Consider the following 23,018-nt stretch of genomic DNA (forward strand, 5'->3'; position numbering starts at 1 on the left):
CCAGAGGGAGAAGCAGGCTCCATGCAAGGAGCCTGACGTGGGACTTGATTCCGGGTCTCCAGGATCAGACCCTGGGCTAAAGGCAGCGCTAAATTGCTGAGCCACCTGGGCTTCCCAAGACTCTTTAAAACTATGACATATAGTGGGATTTATTTTATACTTAGGGGTAATATACATGACAGGTCTACTACACAGGGTAAGCAAATATATAATGGTATCCAGATTTATGTGGTTTCAAGATTCTTAAATTTTACATTAAGTAGAACAATAATAATTTTTAATCCCTAGAAAATATTTTTATTTTAAAGTTGGGATTTTATTTAACTTCTTTGGCTTTGAATTAGAAATGTCTGTATAAACTAATGGTTAATTTCTGTTAAAAAATGTGTATTCTTCTAAACTATGAACTGAATTATCTAGAAATAACTCATAGCAAACATTCTCATTGTCCAGCTTACAGTTCTAAATATTGCTCTGTAATGACTTGGGATTTAATTTTACTTTTGGGATTTAATTTTACTGTCTTTTAAATTATAGAAAACAATAATGTGGCCTCAGTATATAGTGAGGTACACTAAATTTATATCCAGTCCAGCCTCCTCTTATTTCTCATAGCTGTGTTTTGGAATATGATAGACAATATGGCTGTATATATTTATAGCCTTTACGTATATTTATTTATAGCGATGTAGCTATATAAACCTACTTAAAACCAAAATTAAAAATTCAGTCCCTCAGGTCCATTTAATCATATCTTAAGTATTCAGTAGCCACATGTAGTTAGTGATTGTTACATAGTTCAAATAATAAAACATTTCCAACACCACAGAGAGGCCTATTGGACAGCTGACCTGGAAAAACCACTAAATAAGATGCAAAAAGATAGAACTAGAATAAAAATCTAAAAATAACCCCAAAATACAGAGAGGGAAGAGTAAGGGAACAGAAGAGGGGTGGGGAAAAAGGCCAAATAGTAAAATAGTAGTGCTAATCAATAACTGCATTACATGTAAGAGACTAAATAATTAAAATGCAGATTTTCAGAATAAGATCCAAATATATACTATTTCTAAGAAATTTACTTTAATGAAAAAGACACTAATAAATTGAAAGTCAATGAATAAAAAAAGAGGAAAAATATATATTAGGAAACTGCAGTAGCCTTATTTAATGTCAGAGAGAGAGAAAATAAAATAATGTCAGATTAAGAAACATTTGAACATAATATGTAAATGTATCAGGAAGATATAATAATGATAAATTAGTTATGATCCTAGAAATGAGATTAAAAATATATGAAGTATTAAAATAACTTAAGGAAGAAATAGGCAAACGTAACAGTTGAAGATGTTAACATTTCTCTTTCAGCAATTGATGTAACATCTTTCTGGCTGTTCTCAGGTACATGATACTAATATCACTAGTTATCACTTGATCTAATTGTTCTTTATAGAATACTATATTCAGTGACTGCAGAACACATATTCTTTTCAAGAGTACTTAGCATGCTTACCAAGAGACTTGCTGAGTTAGAGTGTTAAGTCTACATAAATTTAAAATAATTGGAATAATACAAATTATGTTCTGTGACCACAGTGAATTTAAGAATCATAAGCTAGAAACTATAAAAACCCAAATATTTGGAAATACACCTCTAAATAAACACACAGCTCAAAGAAGTTATAAGGGAAATTAGGAAATATTTTAAAGCAGGAAATAAAAATAAAATAGAAAATTTGCAAATGTAGCTGAAGTAGTGTTAAGAGGCATATTTATAATATTTATATTAGAAATATCTAAAATCAATGAGTCAAGTTTTCACTCTAAGATACTAGAAAAAAAATAAATTCTACCCAAAGCACATGGAAGAAAGAAAATAATAAACATTAGAGCAGAAATCAATGAAACAGAGAAAAAGACAAATGAGAAAAGTAACAAACCAAAAGTCGATACTTGGAAATAATTATTAAAAAAATAATAAGCCCCTGGCTAGACTGATCAAAAAAATGAGAGACCCAAAGTTAATCAAGAATAAAAGAAGAGTTTCACTGAAGATCCCGTAGTTATTAAGGAATAATAAAGGAATATTATAAGCTTTATGCTATAATTTAAATAAGATAAAATTGGCAAACTTCTTAAATATGCTTACTCAAACTCACCCAGTATAAAATAGAAAATCTGAATAGCTATGTATTTGTTCAAGAAATCAAAATCATTTACCAAAATACATAGCGCCGCATGGTTTCCCTGGTGAATTCTATGAAACTCTTATAGGAGAAAGAACACCACTACAATGGGGATGCCTGGGTGGCTCAGCCGTTGAGCATCTGCCTTTGGCTCAGGGCCTGATCCCAGGGTTCGGGATCGAGTCCCTCATTGGGCTTCTTGTGGGGAGCCTGCTTCTCCCCCTGCCTGGGTCTCTGCCTCTCTCTTTGTCTCTCATGAATAAATAAATAAAATCTCAAAAAAAACCTCCCACTAATCTCATACAGGCTTTTTCACAAACAGAGGTGAAAGAATCAGTTACTAACTTATGTGATGAGGCCAGTGTAATATTGATATGGATGAGACTAAACTGTTACCAAAAAAAAAAGACAAATATATCTGAGTATGAACTTAAATATTTAACAATATATTATCAAATTGTATATAGTAATATTTTAAAGGACCTATCTTTTTTTTTTTTTTAAGATTTATTTATGGTAGACATAGAAAGAGAGGCAGAGATACAGGAGGAGGGAGAAGCAGGCTCCATGCCGGGAGCCCGATGCGGGACTCGATCCCGGGAAACCAGGATCGCGCGCTGGGCCAAAGGCAGGCGCCAAACCGCTGAGCCACCCAGGGATCCCCAGACCTATCATTTTTTATGATTGAGTGGGATTTATCCCAAACAACAGAAAGTTGGTTTCTCAGTTTGAAATGAGACTATAATTCTTTTTATTAACAAAATAGTAAAGATTCATATAATGATTTCAGTAGACATGGACACATGATTTGCCAAAATTAATGCCAATTTATGATATAAAAACTTGGCAGATTTTATTCAATCTGATAAATACTATCCATCAAAAACATGAATCTCATATTTAATGGTGAAATACTGGACCTAAAATGGATTCACTCTTACTAATTTAACATTGTATTAGGCCTTAGTGCTGTAAGGCAAGAAAAAAAAATAGGAAGGCTTAGACTGGAAAGTTGTAAAATTAATTTAAAATGGTTTGATTTTCTTATCTCAAACTTTCCTTTTTTTATAATAGCTTTCTGATCTGCATTAGACACTTAAAAATACATTTTTGGTGTATTAAGTATAATTGATATCATTCTTAGAACCCCAAATCTTAATTTCTTTACCCCGAGTATTGTCTACTCTCAAAACCCTTTTCCTTTATAGCTTTCTATCTGTAAGGTAAAATGAAATTCCCATTACTATTTCGGAAAAACCTTGTTCTTTTTCCTAGAGGATAAAGGTAGTACTCATTAACATAGCACATCTCCTGTCTACCTGCCTGCTACTTTGCAGTCATAGCTCTCACCTCCCCTGCTTTGCCTTAGTATTATCCTCCAGTCCATCCTCTTCATAGTGTGATACCATCAGGTCATTTAGAGAACCATTTTAAATGCTCTAATAGTGTATTTGTCCTATATTACAGTATGAGTCCTTGAGGGCAGGGACCATTTCTTTACTTATTCATATTTTTATTCTTAGCATCTGGCATAATTGCTGATAAGCAGCTGGTGTTAAAGTATTTTGAATTAATAAGTGAATTGATGATCATTATCAACCTGAAGGAGTTTTAATTCATAAGAAAGTGTTTGATTTTGGTTAATTTTAAAATGCTTTATTCTCAAAATATATCAAATATTTGACCTTTAATTAATTTTCTTACTATTACCTTACAAAACTTTATTTTCTTCAAGACATGGAAGTAAAATGTTTTCTGCTGATATAAAGTTTAGGATAATTAATGTTTGATATTAGCAATATCTTATGTTTCTATGGGAACTCATATTTTCTTGAGTTACGTAAGTATTAAGGCATCACAGTTTTACAAAAAGTATGCTAATGTTTTTAAAAAAATGCTTATTATATGAAAAGTGGATTTTTCTCCTAGAGACAAGCTGCTGAAATCTTCTCAGGTTTCTTTAAAATTGTTTAGTTTGTTTTGTTTCAATATAATTACTGAATTATTTTTACCTTAAGTACCGTATCAGAAGTTTTCACAATTCTACGTGCTCTAGATTGTTTTATTCCTTAGATGGAGGTAGGGGGGTTTCATGTTTACCCATGGAAATAATATAAAAACTCTCAGTATGGTATTGATACAGATTTGTAAAAACCAAGTACCTTTATGGACAGTGTCAGATGTCCAGATGAACATTTATTGAAAGTTTTTTTTTTTGTAATCTGTCATGTCTACAGTAGATGGGAAGGATATTTTAAATAAGACTCATTTATAACTCTCTAAATTTCGGTTAATATTAAACATTTATTAAATATTTACATGTTTAAATTATAAAGCATTTCCTATTTTTAACTTATTTATTTTTTCATAGAATATATGAATAATAAAAATATAAACCTATCTTAATTATCTTTGTAGTAACACCTTAATGATTGGTGAATTTTTCCTAGGTGGCTTCCTAAGTGGCCATGAACTCTCTAGTTTCCCTGCTGTTCATTTTATGTATAATTAATTGACAGTTCTTAAACATCCTTTCCTTGGTACCAGTTTGTGATGTTTTTATTTTCTCTTTGAACAGTTCTTGCATAGTATTCTTTAGATAAGCATTCAGTAAGTGGCAACTAGGTTATTACATTTGGACATTCTGCTTTCTGATAACTATTATCCAAATGATACTAAGTTTAAATCAGGAGTATGTGAATTAGTTCCTTCTTAGAAGTAGTTAGAAGTTCCATCTTCACTTTTGGAATATTCTTGGGAAGAAATGGAAGCTTTTAAAGAATTCATTTTTCTTTCTACAACAACATTTGTTAAAACCAGCTGTTAAATATATTCATTCTAACCACTGTTACTTGTTAAGGAATATTGCATTTGGTATAATAAGGGTGGAGGTGGGGATAAAATAGACTATACCTTACAAGTCCTCAAACAAGGACTGTGTAGCACAGGCGACATTGTTAAATAGTGTCTGAAGAGTATACTGGGATTTGTAATGAGTAGCGTAGCCTGAAAATAAGAAAATGCCAATTAGTTCTGCTGCCAAGTGTCTGATTGCGTGTCTGGCGGAATCACTTAACTTCTCTGGTCTCTGGTTTTTTTCAGCTATTACGTGAGAGATTGGATTAACTTTTAAATTTTATCGTGTTCTGATTATAGTGAGAATTCTTAATTTGATTATGAAATTTTCTTAATCCACTTAAAACATTTTTTAAATGACAAGCAGAAAACTTAATAGTTATAAGCAGAAAGCTTAAATAAATACAATTAACACAATAACGTGAAACCTATACAAGTATTAGCAGAATACAGGATTTCTAGAGTGAATAGAGTTCATTAGAAAGCCTTCTAGAAAAAAAAATGTGGCAAATTTATGAAGCAGGATACTTAGTAAGTGGGAAGGCAGGAGTATTTTGGTAGGGTAAAAAGGTTTGCATATGTGGCAGTTATTTGAAGGAGACTACAGGCAGATTGAATTGACTGAAGTAGTGACTTCCTGCTGAGGAATAATGGAAAACAAGGCTTTTGACACTGAAGAGAAGAAAGATGTTAATTAGTAGAAGTGCTTTGAAAGAGTTTAGGCTTGATAGTGATAAGTAACCACTGCATGCATTTGTGCAGGGCATCCAGAGTGAACTGTGCCTGAGAAAAAAATGTTCAAGCTGCTTTTAGTAAGATGAAATGAGAGTGAGAGCTTAAAAACTTCCTGGAGAGATTAACTTGTTAAGATTGCGCCAGAAAATGATCTGGTGTTGATAGGGAAATCTATGGCTTTTTTTTTTTTCAATGGCTTTTTAAAATGAATGATAATATTTGGGTTAGTTGGATTTCCAGTGAATGTAGTTTAAGGGATAAAGATAGCCTGTCACCTGAGAGTGAGAATATATAGAATTTATTATCTGTTGCTTCAGAGCCCCACAGTGTTATTCTCTTGTATTTCTTACACAATGCCAATAATGAGAAAGATGGATCATTTAATTTTTTTTCTCAAAACCACATTTTTCAAGAGATACAAGACATTTTAAAAAATTTTTCAACTCCTATATATTCTAATTGTTATGCATTGTCAGCACACAGATTATTGTTGATGTTAGCTGTTTGGTATTTAACATCTATATATTTCACATTTATGTAGGTTAATGAAGCTTATTTTAAAAAATTAACCCTCATTACAGTATGATGTAAAACTACTATGTAGATATGGTTTAAAAAAGAATGCACCATTTAAATGACAGTGTTTTCTTTCTCCCCTGCCTAGTCTTTTCTAGGACTGGTGAACTTGTTACCTTATCCTGCTGTTTATGAGCTGGTGGGCAATCAAGATCTTCCTAACAAAGCAGAATATTCTCTTCGTGAAGTCCCAACATGTGTTCTTGTAAGTCATTTTTTTTTAATCTTTACGTTTTATAAATGATACTTGAGATCTGTAGTACAATGAAGTTTGACAGAAAGAACATTATTTAATGGTATTCAAAGGCTAATTTATTTACCCATGGAATATCAGCTCTGAATTATTTGTGGATGGGATTTTTGGTCCAGGTCACCTAGAAGTTACAACACCTTTTGGAATACAAGGTCAGTGCTCCCCCATCAGGAAAGAAACTTGGCATAAACAGAAATATGTATATGAATGATTTTTAGATGGTTTAAGTTACTACTTACACCAGTATTGCTTCTTCACTGGCTAGGATAATTAGGATTAAACCATATCCAAGGAGTCCAGCTCATTTCCTGCCTATACTTTAATGAACTACATATTATTGCCCCATGAGGGCAGTATATACATATTTATATGAGACTTTTTCCATAATCATACTCCTAAATGGGTAACTTGTTTTAATCATTTAAGGATATTTAGTTTCTCATCTTTGGATAAGTTTAAGAATTAAACACATAAAATAATGTGCATTTACACATTCATAAAGAATTATTTAATTAACAGTGAAATTCTCTTGATGATTCTTATTTTCTGGTCACTTTGTCCTGTGTGTTACTGTTTTTTCTATAGTTTTGCCCATTTGAATATTTTTAATTCTTGTTAATCCTAAACATTTACATTTTTAAAAAGATTTTATTTTTTTATTTGAGAGAGAGAGAGAGAGAGTGAGAGAACACCAGCAGAGGGGGGGTACAAGGGGCGGGAGAAAGCAAGCTCTCCACTGAGCAGGGAGCTGGAGGCGGGACTCCCTCCCAGGACCCTGGGATCAGGACCTGAGCCTAAGGCAGATGCTTAACTGACTGAGCCACTCAGGTCCCTCTAAACATTGTAATTCTCTAAAACTTTCTCTACTTTGGAAATATTTTGATAATTTTATGAATGAAATATAAAGATAGGTACTTCTAATGTTGAATTTTTGGTTTATATTCTCTTTTCCTTGAAGTGTTTCAATTTTACTTTATGCTTACTTATATCTTGGCATTTCTTAAGTAGTTTTATGTTTAACCATTTATGTGTCTGTCTCCCCTGCTATGCTGTGAGTCCCTGAGAGCAAGTAGGATATCTTAGTCGTCCTTAGCATCTAGCACATACCAGATGTCCAGTGAATGGTTTTTTAAAAATATTCCTGAAATTATTGCCTTTGTTGAAATTAGTTCTGGGAAATGGATATTAATTAGTTGGTTATTTAATCTAGAACAGTGGCTTAGATGTTTGTTCTCAAGTTTTCATGGATATGTGTAGTGCCTATTTAAAGATTATCTTTTTACTTAGGGAAGGATTGGTCTTTTAGTCTTAAAACACTTAAACGACTTCCTTGCGTGTTGTATCTTCTTTTAGCTACCATCCTATGGTTTTGTTTTGTTTTCTTTTGTTTTGGGGTTTTCTTTGGCCCTCCCTCCCTACCCATCACCAAAAAAATTTTCTTCCCTCAGGAAGTCTTTACTTACACTAGAAATCTCTATTTCTTTCTCTTCTGTCAACTCTGGAAACCACTTTAATCTGGCCAGACTGAACTACCAGACTGAAATTGTTCTGCCCAAACTCACTGATAAATACATAATTTCCTAATCCAGTGGACCCCCCACCCCCCTGCTTCCCTTGACCACATTTACCGCCTTGGAGCAGTGGGCACAGCTGATGCACTGCAACATGTCACTCTCTCATGAGTCTGTGGTTCTGGTTCTGGTTCTCTTCCAGCTCCTGTGGTCTCTCCTGTGTGATCTCCTTTGTGGACTCTTCTCTGCCTTCTGTCTTCCAGATCGATCTCATCCATTACGTCTTCCAGATTGTTCTCATCCATTACTGTAGCTGTAGTTGTATCCTGATAATTCTGAACTATATTGCTCACCTGACTATCAAATCTATACTCAGATTTCTACCAGATAGTGGACATCTGGAACACTTGTGAGCATCTTAGTCTTACACTTCTAGAACTGAATATAATGGGTTTGGTTTTTTTTTCTATTTTATTTTATTATTTTTTTATTTTTAAAGATTTATTTATTTATTTATGATACACATGGTGGGGGAGGGACAGAGACACAGGAGGAGGGAGAAGCAGGCTCCATGTCAGGAGCCCGATGTGGGACTCGATCCCGGAACTCCAGGATCGCGCCCTGGGCCAAAGGCAGGCGCCAAACCGCTGAGCCACCCAGAGATCCCTTTTTTCTATTTTAAATCAATTCCATCTCCTATTTTCCTGTCTCAGCATATGGGACCATCATCCACACAGTTGAATGAGCTAGAAACCTGGAAGTCATTGTTGACTTTTCTTTCTGTATATGCAATTAATCACCATGTATAAATTTTTGTCTCCTAATAGCTACATCTTGCTTACTTTTTAAAATTCCTATCAAGATCACCTTAGCTCAGACCCTCATTTGTTGTCTAGATTACTTCAGTGAGATCCTGCTTTTTTTTTTTCTCACAGTCTCAGCTTGTAATTTATCCTCACACTGATTAATTCTCAAAGTGGTCCTTTAGAAATGAAAACGTGATGCAGTAGTTCTACTTAAAATCTTTGCTTTGTTTCCCTTTGTTTCCATGTGTAGCCATACTCCTTTGCAGGGCACACAGCTTCTTCTTGTTTCTCACTGCCCTTTTTTTTCTCTTGTCACCTTTCACTCTCAGACTTTCAGGGTCTTTGGACAACTTTCTTCCTTTCTCTGGGGTCTGGAAGCTATGTAACTGCCTTTTGGTTAGATACTGTCTCCTCATTTTTCATGCTTTACCCTTTCTATGAAGTCCTCTCATACTATACATTATTGAATAATTATTTTGCATTTGTCTCTCCTAATAGACTATAAAATCTGAGAGGAGAGGAACTATGTTGTGTCTTTTGCCTGGAAAGTCTAGCAAGTTGTTTTGTTTTTCTTTAGCTACTGTGAGCATGGTACATTCTCAGTAACTGTTTTGTTAATTATTTGATAGGCTTTTAATGAGGTTGGCCCTTCTTAGGCTTTATTCAAAAGAATTTAAATTCAATATCTTTCTGTTTTCTTTGGGAGTCCTGTGGCAGGAACCCTAGGAAATTAAACTGAGGAGCTGTGCGCGCGTGGTTAACAACACACATTCATGTGTGGGCTTTGTTTTGGGGATCCTTTTAAATTTGCATTTAAAAAATGGTATAATGAACTCCTATATACCCCATGCTGAACTCTAGCTTTCAACTGCATTGTCAGTGTTCTTCCATCTATTCCCCTACTCTTATCCAGTTTCCTCTCCTTTACTTCTACATTTTTCTCTCCTGGAGAATTATAAAGCTTATTTTAAGCATAATGTCAATTTATCTGTAAATAATTTGTTATGCATCTCTAATAAAGCCCTCTGGATTTTGTTTTGTTTTTTTGCTTTTGTTTGAATTACCACCTTGTAAACCATTGTGGCTTTAATCATATCTAAAATGTTAACTATAATCCCTTAATATTATGTGGTCTATATTGAAGTTTCTTTTTTCTCGAAGATGTTTTCTTTTTTTTTTTTAATAATTGGTCAAGTTATGATTCAGGCAAGGTCCATACATTGCAGTCATTATACATTTTTGATCTTTTACATCTTTTTTTCTAAGACAATTCTCTTTGTTTCCGTGCCCTTGATTTATTGGAAAAACTGGGTTATTTGTCCTGGGTTGCATTGATTCACTGCTTCACTAGGAGATGTGAAATGGTGATTCTAATTTTCCATTCTTTTTGTATTTAACTGGAATTATTTAATAAGGGAAACCCTGAAAAAAGGTAATTTTCCATTCTTTTTGTATTTAACTGGAATTATTTAATAAGGGAAACCCTGAAAAAAGGTGTTTTTTTTTTTTTTTTGGAATAGCATAAATGTTTGACGATTTATAAATTCTCAGAGTAGTGAATTGGTCTAATAATCCCTAAAAGGGATGTCTTTATTATTATCATTATAAGCTTCTAGTTTTTATAGGTGTGTATTTCTAATCCAGTGCTGTTAGTCATTATTACTTTTTTTTTGTCATTATTACTTTTGATAATCAAAATGTTCTTTTGGCTATTGAGTCCTTTTGACATGCAGTTATTCCTGTTTGATATATTTCTTTCTCATGTAAGATGTTCCAGGGTCATTGTATATTTACTGGCCCAGTCCTGGAATAGGCCATCTTCAAAGAGTTGTTCCTTTTACTAGGAATTGCTATTTAGAAACTATAACCTGGACACTAGAAATGTTCATTGTTTAGGGTTGTCACTATTTCTAGTCCTTTCAGTGGACAGCTGAGGAGAATAAGTATTTTTTTTAAAGATAAATGATCATGAGCATATATTGATAGTTTTTCTTATATTTTTCTCTTTTACTAAAAAGCTGGGTTACTAATGACATGAACAAAACTACTTATTTTCTTTTATAGTACAATGTACATATAATAGTTTCGGAATAAAATAAGATTAATGCGTGCATATTGACATTTCATTTCTGTTAGTTTTGTTCTTAGAATGTATGCTACCAGAGATTTATAATCAAAATACTGTATTTTAAAGTCATTTGAAGTAAGTTAAATCTCTATTTTACCTGTTTATGCCACTAATTTGATAGGTTTGTTTTAGAGTGTTCTAAATTGAGAGATTGTTTTACCTTGTATTAATTTTGTCTTTTCAATTATTATATAATTAAACATTTTTTTATAATAAATTTATTTTTTATTGGTGTTCATTTTGCCAACATACAGGATAACACCCAGTGCCCATCCCGTCAAGTGCCCCCCTCAGTGCCCGTCACCCATTCACCCCCACCCCCCACACTCCTCCCCTTCCACCACCCCTAGTTCGTTTCCCAGAGTTAGGAGTCTTCCATGTTCTGTCTCCCTTTCTGATATTTCCCACACATTTCTTCTCCCTTCCCTTATATTCCCTTTCACTATTATTTATATTCCCCAAATGAATGAGACCATATAATGTTTGTCCTTCTCCGATTGACTTATTTCACTCAGCATAATACCCTCCAGTTCCATTCTTTTAAAACATGTGACTCCAGTATATAACAAGGTATATTAACAGAATGTGCTTACATAATTAATCCCCTTTGTCCTTTCTCCCCATATGTTTTGATCTTCAATATAATAGCCACTAGCTCCATGTGGCTATTTAAATTTAAATTAGTTGCAACTAAATAAAGTTTGAAGTTTCTTTCCTTTAGGTACTATCCACATTTCAAGGTTCCAATTGCCATTAGCCATAGGTGGCCAGTGGGTACCACATTGGATAGTTCACACAACATTTCCATTGTTGCAGAATGTTCTGCTTTATAGCACTGCCTTATACCTAACACTTTTTGTTAGTTTTTGGTTTATCCTTCAGCTGTTACTTTATAGCTGTTACTTTAAAAAACAATGTCTGGGGTGCCTGGGTGGTTCAGTCCATTAAGCCTCTGCCTTCAGCTCAGGTCATGATTCCAGGGTCCTGGGATCAAGCCCTACATTGGGCTCCCTTCCTGTTCAGTGGAGAGCCTGCTTCTCCCTTTCCCTCCGCCTGCGGCTTCCACTCCCCCTGCTTGTTTCTCTCTCTCTTTCTGTGTCAAATAAATAAAATCTTTAAAAATTGTATTTTCTTTTCCTCTAGACTTAAGCAAAAGATAGTATGCTCTAAACACTGGCCTGTCTCTGCGGTTTTCTTTTAATTTTGTTAACTTTGAGATTAGTGCATACCAGTATTTGGGCTCTTCCTTTATCCCCCCCCCCCCCCTTTTTTTTAATGAACGCATGGTCCACTGTTGTGGATGTGCTACAGTTTATTCATCCAGTCATCTCTTGGTGGACCCTGCATTCTTTAAGGTTTTTGCTATTATAAGCTATGCCAAAATCAATAGCTTGGTTCATACTTGTTGTATATTCCAGTGTGCCTATATATTTTTTCTATTGTTGCATAACAGATTGCTACAAACTCAGCAAATTAAAACCACCGATTTATGAGCTCACTGTTTTGTACATCAGAAGTCTGGCACTGTGTACCTGGATTTTCTGCTCAGAGTATCATAAGCCGAAATCCTAGATGTTGGCCAGGCTAAGTGCTCATCTGAGGCCTTGGGGAAAAATCCAATTCCAAATTAATTCTTGGCAGAATTCAGTTTCTTAGGTTGTAGGACTAAAGTGCCTGGTTTTCTGCTGGCTGTCAGCCAGGAGTTGCTCCTGGGTCTTTGTCCTGTGGCCCCCTCCATTTCAACTGTGAACAGCCTCCCTCATGTCAAATCCTTTTCATGCTTTGAATCTCTTGATTTCCTCTTCTGTGAGCAGCCTGAGAAAATTCTTTGCTTTTAAATGGCTCTTGTGATGATATCAGAGCCTCTCAGATAATCTCCTATTTTAAAATCAATTAAGGACTTTTACAAAAATCTCTTCACAGCAATATATGCATTAGTGTTTAAGGCCTGAGAATCTTGGGGGCTCTTAAATTCTGTCTACTATAGTATCTTTGGGCTAGATTTCTAGAAGTGGGATCACTGGGTTGAAAGGTAAATTCGTATATAATTTTAGTATATATTACTAGATTTCTTTTTTTTCTAAAGATTTTATTTATTTGAGAAAGAGAGCATGAATGGGGGAGGAGGAGCAGAGGGAAAAGGAGAAGCAGACTCTCTGCTGAGCAGGAAGCCAGACCTGGGGCTCTGTCCCAGGACCTGGAGATCATGACCTAACCTGAAGATGATTTTAACCAACTGAGCCACCCAGGTGTCCCTGTCGTTAGATTCCTATTCACAGGGACTCATCTTTATGTTTTCCCATCAATGAAATATAGTAGTGACTACTTTCTAGCAATCTCATTAAGAAGTTTATGTGATCAGAGGTTTATTTATTTAAATTTTTTGTTGTTAAAGATTTTATTTATTCATGGGAGATACAGAGAGAAAGAGAGGCAGAGAGACAGGCAGAGGGAGAAGCAGGCTCCATGCAGGGAGCCTGATGTGGGACTCAATCTGGGTCTCCAGGGTCACACCCTGGGCCAAGGGCAGCGCTAAACCGCTGAGCCACCTGGCTGCCCCCCAATTTTTTTTTTTTTTTTAAGAGTTTGGTGATACTTCTTTACTTCACTTCAAATCTCTTTGAGGTTTTTTTTTTTTTTTTTTTTTTTTTTTTAATGATAGTCACAGAGAGAGAGAGAGAGAGGGGCAGAGACACAGGCAGAGGGAGAAGCAGGCAGAGGGAGAAGCAGGCTCCATGCACCGGGAGCCCGATGTGGGACTCGATCCCGGGTCTCCAGGATCGCGCCCTGGGCCAAAGGCAGGTGCCAAACCGCTGCGCCACCCAGGGATCCCCCCAATTTTTTTTTTATCGGAGGTTTAGATATCTGACAGGAGAAGAGTATTAAGGTATGTTTTTCTTGTGAACAGCACATTTTTTTTTTTTTATGTGCATCATGACCTTCGACTTCTCAGTGGTGTTTCAATTTATTTTTATTACTTTTCTATTTGTGTTCTTTTTCGTAGTTTTGAGGAATTCTTTGTTGTTTAGAGGTGTTAGACTTTAACTTCTCATGATTTCTTATCAAGCATCTACCAAAACCTGGGCTGCAAACAGCTCTCAAGTTGCACTTTAGTGAGTTAAAGGTCAAGGACACAAAATATTCTCTCTTTCTGACACATACAATCTTTGATTGGCTTTCAGTTCCTATCACTTAATTTGCAGTTACATAAGTGATTGTATTAGGTAGGACCCCTTTGATTGTTGGAGAAACTCAGTTTGAATTAGTTTCAGCAGAAGAGGAAGTTTATTGACCTACATTAAGAAAATTTGTTGGCTCTAATAAACATCTGCAGCTTGTGCAGAGTCATGAAGTGGGAGATAACTGGGAAACTGTGGATGCCTGTAGCAAAGACAGGAGTAATCCATGTTCTTAACAAGAAGTGATAGTGGATTATCGTTCCCTTAGCATAACCGAGGAGTATAAACAGTGAATTAACCTAAGGGAGAACTTGCTTATTTTCAGAGCTGACTACGTTGGAATTCTGTGAGTTTCTCGTCTGGAGTTCTTGGTTGAGATACTACAGATCAGATCCAAGAACCTGTTGGATGGGAATAGTATCCAACCTTTCAGCTCTTTTTCAACCCTGAGAGTATGGTTACAGTATTTAGCATAGTGCCTGGCACACAGTAGATGTGCAGTATATGCTAAATAAAATATTTGTGGACTTCATTATGCCACAGGAGCAAAGAACAAAACCAAAAGCAGGGACAAGTGGAAGTAGAACTTCAAATGTGGTCAGGTTCACATCTGTCTGTGTGTCTGTCATCTTTCCTGTTACTGCCCTCTGTCTTGGCTTTTATTGAAAGCTATGCATAGTATAGAGGTTAGGAGTTTGTATTCTGAAGCCAGACTGCCTGGATTAGATCCCATTTGCCATCTACAAACTATGTGACTTCAGGCAAGATAAACATTAATTTTCTGTTAAGAGAGAAAATAACATTCCTTTCCCAGGGTTGTGAGAATTAAATGAAATATAAAAGTTCAAGTCACTGCTTGGCAGTTAATAAGCACAATAGAATGTCTGCTATAATTATCACTAAGTATTTTCTTTTCCAGGTGGTGTTCTCTGTAAGGAGGGTACCCAGGACTACCTGTTACTCTATACTGACATCTTTGCCATTTCCCCTTGTCTTTGTATCCTATGGCTGGTCATAACAAATGACCACAAACTGGGTAGTTGGTGACAATAGAAATGTCTTCTCTTACAGCTCTAGAGACCAGATGTCTAAAATCAAAGTGTTAAGAGGGCCACATTCCCTCTAGGGATTCCAGGGAATAACCCTTCCTTTCCTCCTCCAGCTTCTGGTTGTTCCAGGCATTTATGTCTTGTTGGTACATAACTCCAGTTTCTGCTCTCCATCTTCACAGGCTTTCTCTTTCTCCCTCATCTGCCCTAAATCTCCCGTTTCTCTCATAAGGGCACTTGTCACAGCCTTAGGGCCCACTTGGGTTAATCCAGGATGGTCTTATCTCAGAATTCTTAATTACCTCTTCAAACACTCATTTTTTTCCAAATAGGGTAACAATCATAAGTTCTGGAGACGAGGATGTGGTATCTTTTCTTAGGATCACAATTAAACTCACTATGCCACAAACAGGAGAGTGACCTTTTCTTATACTTCCCTCCTATACAGTGAATGTATACCCCCAAAATTCATGCGTTGAAACCTAATCCCCAATATGATATTTGGAGGTGGGCCTTCAGGAAGAGATTAGTATCTTTAAGAAAAATAGACTCCAGCTTTGCACAATGGCAGTATTGTAGCCATTGAGGTTTATCGAGGTGCATTTGTTGCTAATTGAAAAAAATAGACTCCAGAGAAGTCTCTTACCCCTTCTGCTATGTGAGGGCACAGTGAAAAGATGACTGCCTATGAACTAGTAAGTGAGTCCTTGCCAGACACAAAAACTTACGGTGCCTTGATTTTGGATATATATACATATATATGTATATGTTTATATATCCAAAATCAATACATATATAATATAATATAATATAATATAATATAATATAATATAATATAATATATATATTAAGATTTTATTTATTTATTCATGAGAGACAGAGAGAGAAAGAGAGGCAGGCTCCGTGTGGGGAGCCCAATGTGGAACTCAGTCCTGGAACTCCAGGATCACGCCCTGAGCCAAAGGCAGGTGCTCAATCACTGAGCCACACAGGTGTCCCAGAAACACAATTTCTGTTGTTTATTTCTTTTTAAGATTTATTCATGAGAGACACACAGAGAGAGGCAGAGACACAGGCAGAGGGAGAAGCAGGCTCCATGCAGGGAGCCTGATACGGGACTCAATCCTGGGACTTCAGGATCCTGCCCTGAACCGAAGGCAGGCACTAAACCACTGAGCCATCCAGACATCTCAGTTTCTGTTGTTTATAAGCCACCCAGCCTATGCTACTCTGTTACAGCAGCCAGTATAGACTAAGACTCACTTGAACAATCCCAAGGAAAAACCTTAAAGGTTGAGTGTCGTTTGCAGATGTTTATGTGATACCCAGTCACAAGCCACCCCTAGTGATGCAAGTGTAGGAGGATTGACATTATGATCAACCTACCTATCCCCTATCTTTTACTTATCCCTTTCTGAAGTAAAAAGGGTCAGATAACACACACATGGCCATTGGGACACTTGTAAACAGCAGGCACTCAGGCAGGTATGTATTTATGTGAATGGATATTCCTTTGTTTTTCTAGTTTTGGTCTCCTGCTGGCATTCTTGATCATTGAATGTATTCTCCAGCAGGACAGTATCCTTTAAAAAGAATTTCAGACTTGTTTTTGTTTTTGTTTTTTTGAGTCTTAGGCCTTACTTGCCACTAGCTTGTTGTTAGGAAGATACTGTTCGATTTAGAAAACTGATTGCCTTATTGACACATGTTCCAGTGCTTAGGAACTGAAGTTCTCCATAAGCAGGCTTCCCAGGAGGTTCGTTTTCTTCCCTAAGTGGTGATCCATCAATGTAATCCTCCTTAAAGAACAAATTATTTACCGTAACATTTGTTCTCTGAAAATGCATTATCATTGATAGATCACTGCAATCTACTCTTCCATTAGCTTGCTGGTAATACATTCTCTCTTTTATTCTTAAAGTATCTAGTACTTAGATTTGGAACTAGAACTTTATAGAGTTCCAAAGTGTTACTGGCTGTCACAGTGTGAGCTTAAAGTTCAGATAATTGGACGGATTTCAGTCACATTATGCTAGTATCCTACTAATGAAGAGAAATCTATAGTAATCCTTCCAGAAGCTACTGTGCACAGAACTGACAGGCAGATTCTTTTTTCTCAGATAAGAGAAGGCCAGTGATACATAATTCTAGATTAATCTGTGGAGATTTTGGTAAAAACAGTGATAATTTCTTAAATTATTTTAAGCAGTAAAAAGTATTTACCTATTTTAAGAAACACCTAGAAAATAAGTTTCTCCATATATATACCGCAAAGATTACTTAATAGTACCCAGATACCTGGACAAGTCAAGGAGACCTCCATGGCTCTGTCGCTGTAGCTAATCAGGACTGTCAGAAAAGAAATTAGGAAAAAGAAGAGAGTCGGTAAATTATTGTGAATCTGAATGTGAAGCTGGGAATATGAATGAGTTACTTAGCTCATGTTTTATCATAATGTTTGAAATAAGGAGTGCCCAGCTAAGAAGCAGACAAAATGACAGATTTTAAGATAGCAATCTTTTTTTTCTTCATTATTAGGCAGTTTATTTAATGTTTGCTGATTATAGACTCTTGTGCTAAGGATTTGCACATTTTTACAAGGTATGTGTAGAATAATAAATGCATTCCTAAGTGTTAGGTATAAACTTTTATTGTACAAGTTGACTCAAAATTCAGTTTTTACTATGTTTCAATTAGTATTTTTCAGAAGTTTTTCAATTAGTATTTTCAAATTTTGCAAGATTCATTATTTCCTCAACCTTGCAAAGTCATTTCCATGCTTCTTATTCATTTGATGATATGACATATGTACTATCATCCACGTAGACATCTTTAAATGTTACATGACTTCACTGCCTAGCAAAACCTTCCTTTTGACTTACTGGTCACAGAAATGTCTTCAGTTTGAGCTTACTGGTTGATAGCAAGTTTCTTGGTCAGGAAAATGAACAACGAGAGAAACAAGTATTCATCTATGAATAAATTTCTTAGGCCTAAGCTCGAAGATACACACAAAGCAGGGCATTATAAAAAGACTTTTAGAGAATGCTTGAAGTTGTGTCGCAGGCTTACATTGTTAGGACATGGAATGGCTGGTGGCACCTGGGTAATCAGGTTCTCCCTGTACGTGCATCATGATACTTAATAAAAGCCTGGCTACACATTGCAACAACTTGGTGAATCTTTTAAGAGGATATTAATATCAGAATCTTGCCCTAAGGATAGTGACTTAATTGGTCTAAGATAGAGCCTAGGCATTGTTTATATATATATATATGTGTGTGTGTATATATATATATATATATATATATATATATATATTTAAAGTTTTCTAGGTGATTCCAGTGTGTTCAACCAGGGTTGGAAACCACTGATTTACATGAGCAGATACCATCAACAACAAAATCTCAGCTAAATCTCAGCTGCCAGATGAAACTTTTCAAATCCACTGTTCATGCTTCACATTTGTGGATTTCATATTGGTTTTTCAAAGTAGTTTACATTTTTAGCAGTTTGATCACTATTTAGCTGGTTGCATAAGTTGTGCACACAGTACCAGAATGGGGTATAAGTTAGTGATTCTCTACTTTAGCTAAACATGAGATGGCTCATTTCAAGAACTCTGATAAATCTTAATGCTCAGACACACCTATACCAATAAATTCAAAATCTCTAAGAATGAGGCATGGGATTAGTAATTTTTTTTTTTAACTACCTTCTAGGTGATCAAATGTAAAGCCGAGGTTGAGAACTAAATCTAAACAAATCTTTGGTCTTTCTTTACATTGTATGTAGTCTCACTCAAGTCTTTCTTTTTCAGGATATTCTAGATAGACTTATAATTTTGAATTCAGAAGCTAAGATTCGTTCTTTATTCAACTATGAACAATCACACATCTTTGGTCTAAGGTAAGGTGCTAAATTTTACCTGAGGTACATTTTCTATTCTGTAGAAATAGTTAAGGATATGTTCTATATGCTTTCAAAAAGCATTTAAAATGAACTAATTTTTAAAGCATGTTTAAAGGTAAGTTGTAACTTTATAGACAAAATAAATAGCTATTAGGGTTTATATAATGACTTTTGTCTGCATTTAGATTCTGTATTATGACCATGTCTCCCATTTTTGTTTAATTTACAGACAAAATGCCCTTTGCATTTTGCAGACTCTTCAGCTTACTTAAGAGTCAGCTGGTTCTTTCCAGTATTTCATGGGACTTGGACTCCTTCTATAATAGACACTTGAAAGAGGCCTGAAAACGCATGATTTGTCTTTTTTTTTTTTTAAGATTTATTTATTCATGAGAGACACAGAATGAGAGAGAGGCAGAGACACAGGCAGAGGGAGAAGCAGGATCCTCACAGGGAGCCCTATGTGGGACTTGATACTGGATCCTGAGATCAGGCCCTGAGCCAAAGGCAGATGCTTAACTGCTGAGCCAGGCATCCCATGCAGGATTTATCTTGAGGCTCAAATTTTGCTCCTTGATGTTAACCATGACTCCTTAACCTCAGTTTTCCCAAGGTCTAAATATTTTTGGTCATATATAGATCTATAATTTGTTTTTCTATGAATTGCCACTTTTATAAACAGCTGAATTAAAGACATTTCCAGTTTTCATAGGGTTTGTGATTCTTCTCCCTTCCCTTGCCCCCCACTTTCTACTGGCAAAATAACTTTTTCAGGCAACAGGGAGGGAATCAGTGAGAATACTCTACCTAAGAAATAAAGCAATCAATTTTCTAAAATTAGAGTCTTTGGTGGTAGTGTATATTATACTCAAACTTTTTTTTTTTTTTTTTACCATTAATAGCTGAGTTTCATTTTTGGACTTTTTAGTTCAAAGAAGGTAGAAAAAACTATAGCTATCTTATTTCTTTGAATGGTGTGCCCTTTATCTTAAAATGTATTTTCACATTACATTTTAACTTTCCATGTATAGCATCAGATACATCATATACCAAGCAGTGATGAAGAATACTAGGAAAAAAATCTATTCAGTAGAACTTCTTTCTGCATAGCAAGTATATTTCTGAGTTTTGTAGTTATAGAATATAGATTCTGGCCTCTTCACTGATACAGTGAGTGAATGTCTTTCTGTTTTTTTTGTTTTTTTTCTTGCATAAAGGATGGCATTTTTCTCTAGTAATCTTGTTAAAGAATAATAATAGGATTTTAAGTCATGTAAAAAGCTATCTAAGAAGTAAAATGCTCCTGGGAATAAAATATATTAATTTGCATAGCATGTGATTTTTTCGAATGGAGTGCAATATCCAAATGGAGTCATTCTGTTCTACATGAGAAAACTTGACCTTGCATTGTCGATACATGTAATAGATTTGTGTAGTATGGTGGTTTAGATTAGCAACATAGACTATGGAGCCAAAACTAATTGCTCTTTACTAGTTGTGCGAGTTGAGATCTCAGTTACCATCTGTAAAATGGAGGAAGATTATATTATTTTCTTCACAGTTATTATGAGAATTGCCTAGGATAAATTAAAAGAACTTACTAGCAGTGCCTGGCTTGTAGCAAGCGCTATAAAAATGTTCGTAATTGATGTAGTAGCAATAGTACTTCAATTGTTTTTTTATATCTGCTTGCTCTATATGACTTTTTTGTTTGACTAGGAAGTAAATTTTGTCTTAATTCTTTCAGTACCCCAGTAGTCTTCTACATGCTGCCAAGTAATTTGCTATGTTTACAGCATCAGCAATAAGAGAAAGAAAAAGACCAAATCAGTTTCTGAGGAAATGTTTGTATTTTATTTTTTGTGCTTTTTAATATTTTTTGACAATATGCTTATTTCATTGTGTTTCAAAGTTTATGCTCATAATATTCAGTTGTATTTTTAAGTCATACATTTGTTGATAATTTACTTTCTTCTACTAATTTTAGTCTAGCATTAGTCATTGGGTCCCAATAGTGATAATTTATATCATAGCTTTGTATTCTATAAATCTTATGTTTCTCTGTGTTTGGATTCTTACCTGTTTCTTTACTTTCTACAGTTGTTTTGTTTCTCATTGTAGCTTTATTGTACTTTCCCTTTAGTAGATCATCTCATGAGTGTATTAGCCTTCTACATTTAGCATTGCTTGTTCCATTCACTTTTTCTCCTAGTGAATAAGGGTAAGTTTAAGACAGTTTCTGTAGGTTAGCTGCAGCACTTAGATGAGGCTAATTCAGGACTTAATGAATGAAATGTAGATTTTCACTTTTAAATAGCATCATAGTCTATATAAATTTTTGAATTTTAATTTGTTCAGATAGAAATCTTGTATGGTAAATGACTAATATATGAGAAGGTTGCTCCTTTGACTAGCCCTCCTGTCTTCTTTGTTTCCACTTCTAGCCTGTCCTTTTCTAATTTTGGTATTTGGGTGCAGACATGCCTTCATGTGTTGTATCTTACAGTGAAACACACTAAAAAAGAAATTTCCCTTGACCTCCCATCTCTGAAGTCACTGTCCTGTTTCTCTTCCTCTCACCATAACAAGTAATCTGTGCAAACTGTCCCCACTCGCTCACCCCTCTTTACTTCTCAGCCCACTTAGACTTGACATTGACTCTCTACTGTCAGAGTTGCACATCCTGCTCAAGTTGCTTGTAGCTTCTATGCTAATGAATGTAATGAAGTCTTCTCTTTTTTATTCTCCTCTTATTATAACTATCAACATTTGATATAGTGGACCATTTCTTTCTGAGTGAAAGTCTCTTTGCTTCTGTGACACTTCCATGGCTGCTGTTTTTTCTCTTTTGCATTCTCTAAGCAGTCTCTGGAATTTGGAGTACTCAGGACTTTGTCCCCGTTGCATTTTTTTCCTTTTTGTTCTGCCTCACATTCATCCACTGACACCTTTGCCTTCAAGTATCCTGTATGTCTGTGGGTGCCCTCCAAATTATATCCCTAAGCTAAATCATTGTTCGGAGCTACCAAATTCAAAAAGACAACTCTCTCGTGACATCTCAATTCATACATTTCTCAGACATCACAAACTTAACATGTCTAAAACTGAACTCTTGGAGCTCCTCCCACAAAAACAAACAGAACAGAAACAAATTGTCTGTTTCCATCTCATTAAGTGGCCCAACCAACTATTCAGTTGCTCAGTCTTGAAAGTCATCGTAACTTTTTTCTTTGCTTTTTTCTTAAAGATAAATCAAACAGTGATTTATCTTTATTATAAAGAAATTAAACAACACAGGAGACTAAATTATAATACATGAAGTGACATTCTTCTTAACTCTGAAAGTAACATTATTTTTCAAAAAATTTAATTTCAGTATAGCTAATTAACATACAGTGTTACATATTTGTTTCCGGTGTACAATATACTGATCCAGCAGTTCTATAGTTAATGCTCTTCGAGTAAGTATAGTCCTAATCCCTTGCACCTATCTGAAAGTAACACTAACATTGAGGAAAATTATTCTGGACATCTTTCTGTATGTATACAGACAGAAGAATAGATATATGGAGATTATTTTATAAAAATGGAATAGTAATATAGTTTCCATCTTAAATTCTAACTGAATTTTATAGAAAAGGAAACTAGTGAGACAGAAGAAATTGCTGAATTTCAAATAACTATTTTTTTACTCCAGGGATTATTATTTCCACAGAGATTCTTCTAGGTTACAAAGAAAAGAGTATGGAAAACATTTCAAGTGGTTTGAACATTACATTTCACTTTTAGACAGTCTTGATTGACTCTCTACTATGAAAGATGAGAAC

General features: G+C 35.1%; 1 protein-coding gene and 1 pseudogene across 2 annotated transcripts in view; both read left to right on the top strand.

Moving 5' to 3' along the window:
- Window positions 1–23,018, top strand: part of TBC1D32 (TBC1 domain family member 32) — a 206,466-nt gene that overhangs the window by 87,673 nt on the left and 95,775 nt on the right. For both annotated transcript variants that reach the window (XM_072765188.1, XM_072765193.1), the window contains 2 exons: window positions 6,442–6,558; window positions 19,100–19,188. In XM_072765188.1, coding sequence (XP_072621289.1) covers window positions 6,442–6,558; window positions 19,100–19,188 — 206 coding nt within the window. The remainder of the gene's footprint in view (window positions 1–6,441; window positions 6,559–19,099; window positions 19,189–23,018) is intronic.
- On the top strand, window positions 15,833–15,911 carry LOC112922780 (U4 spliceosomal RNA; annotated as a pseudogene).

This window comes from Vulpes vulpes, chromosome 1 (genome assembly GCF_048418805.1).
Source record: "Vulpes vulpes isolate BD-2025 chromosome 1, VulVul3, whole genome shotgun sequence".
NCBI classification, from domain to species: Eukaryota; Metazoa; Chordata; class Mammalia; order Carnivora; family Canidae; genus Vulpes; species Vulpes vulpes.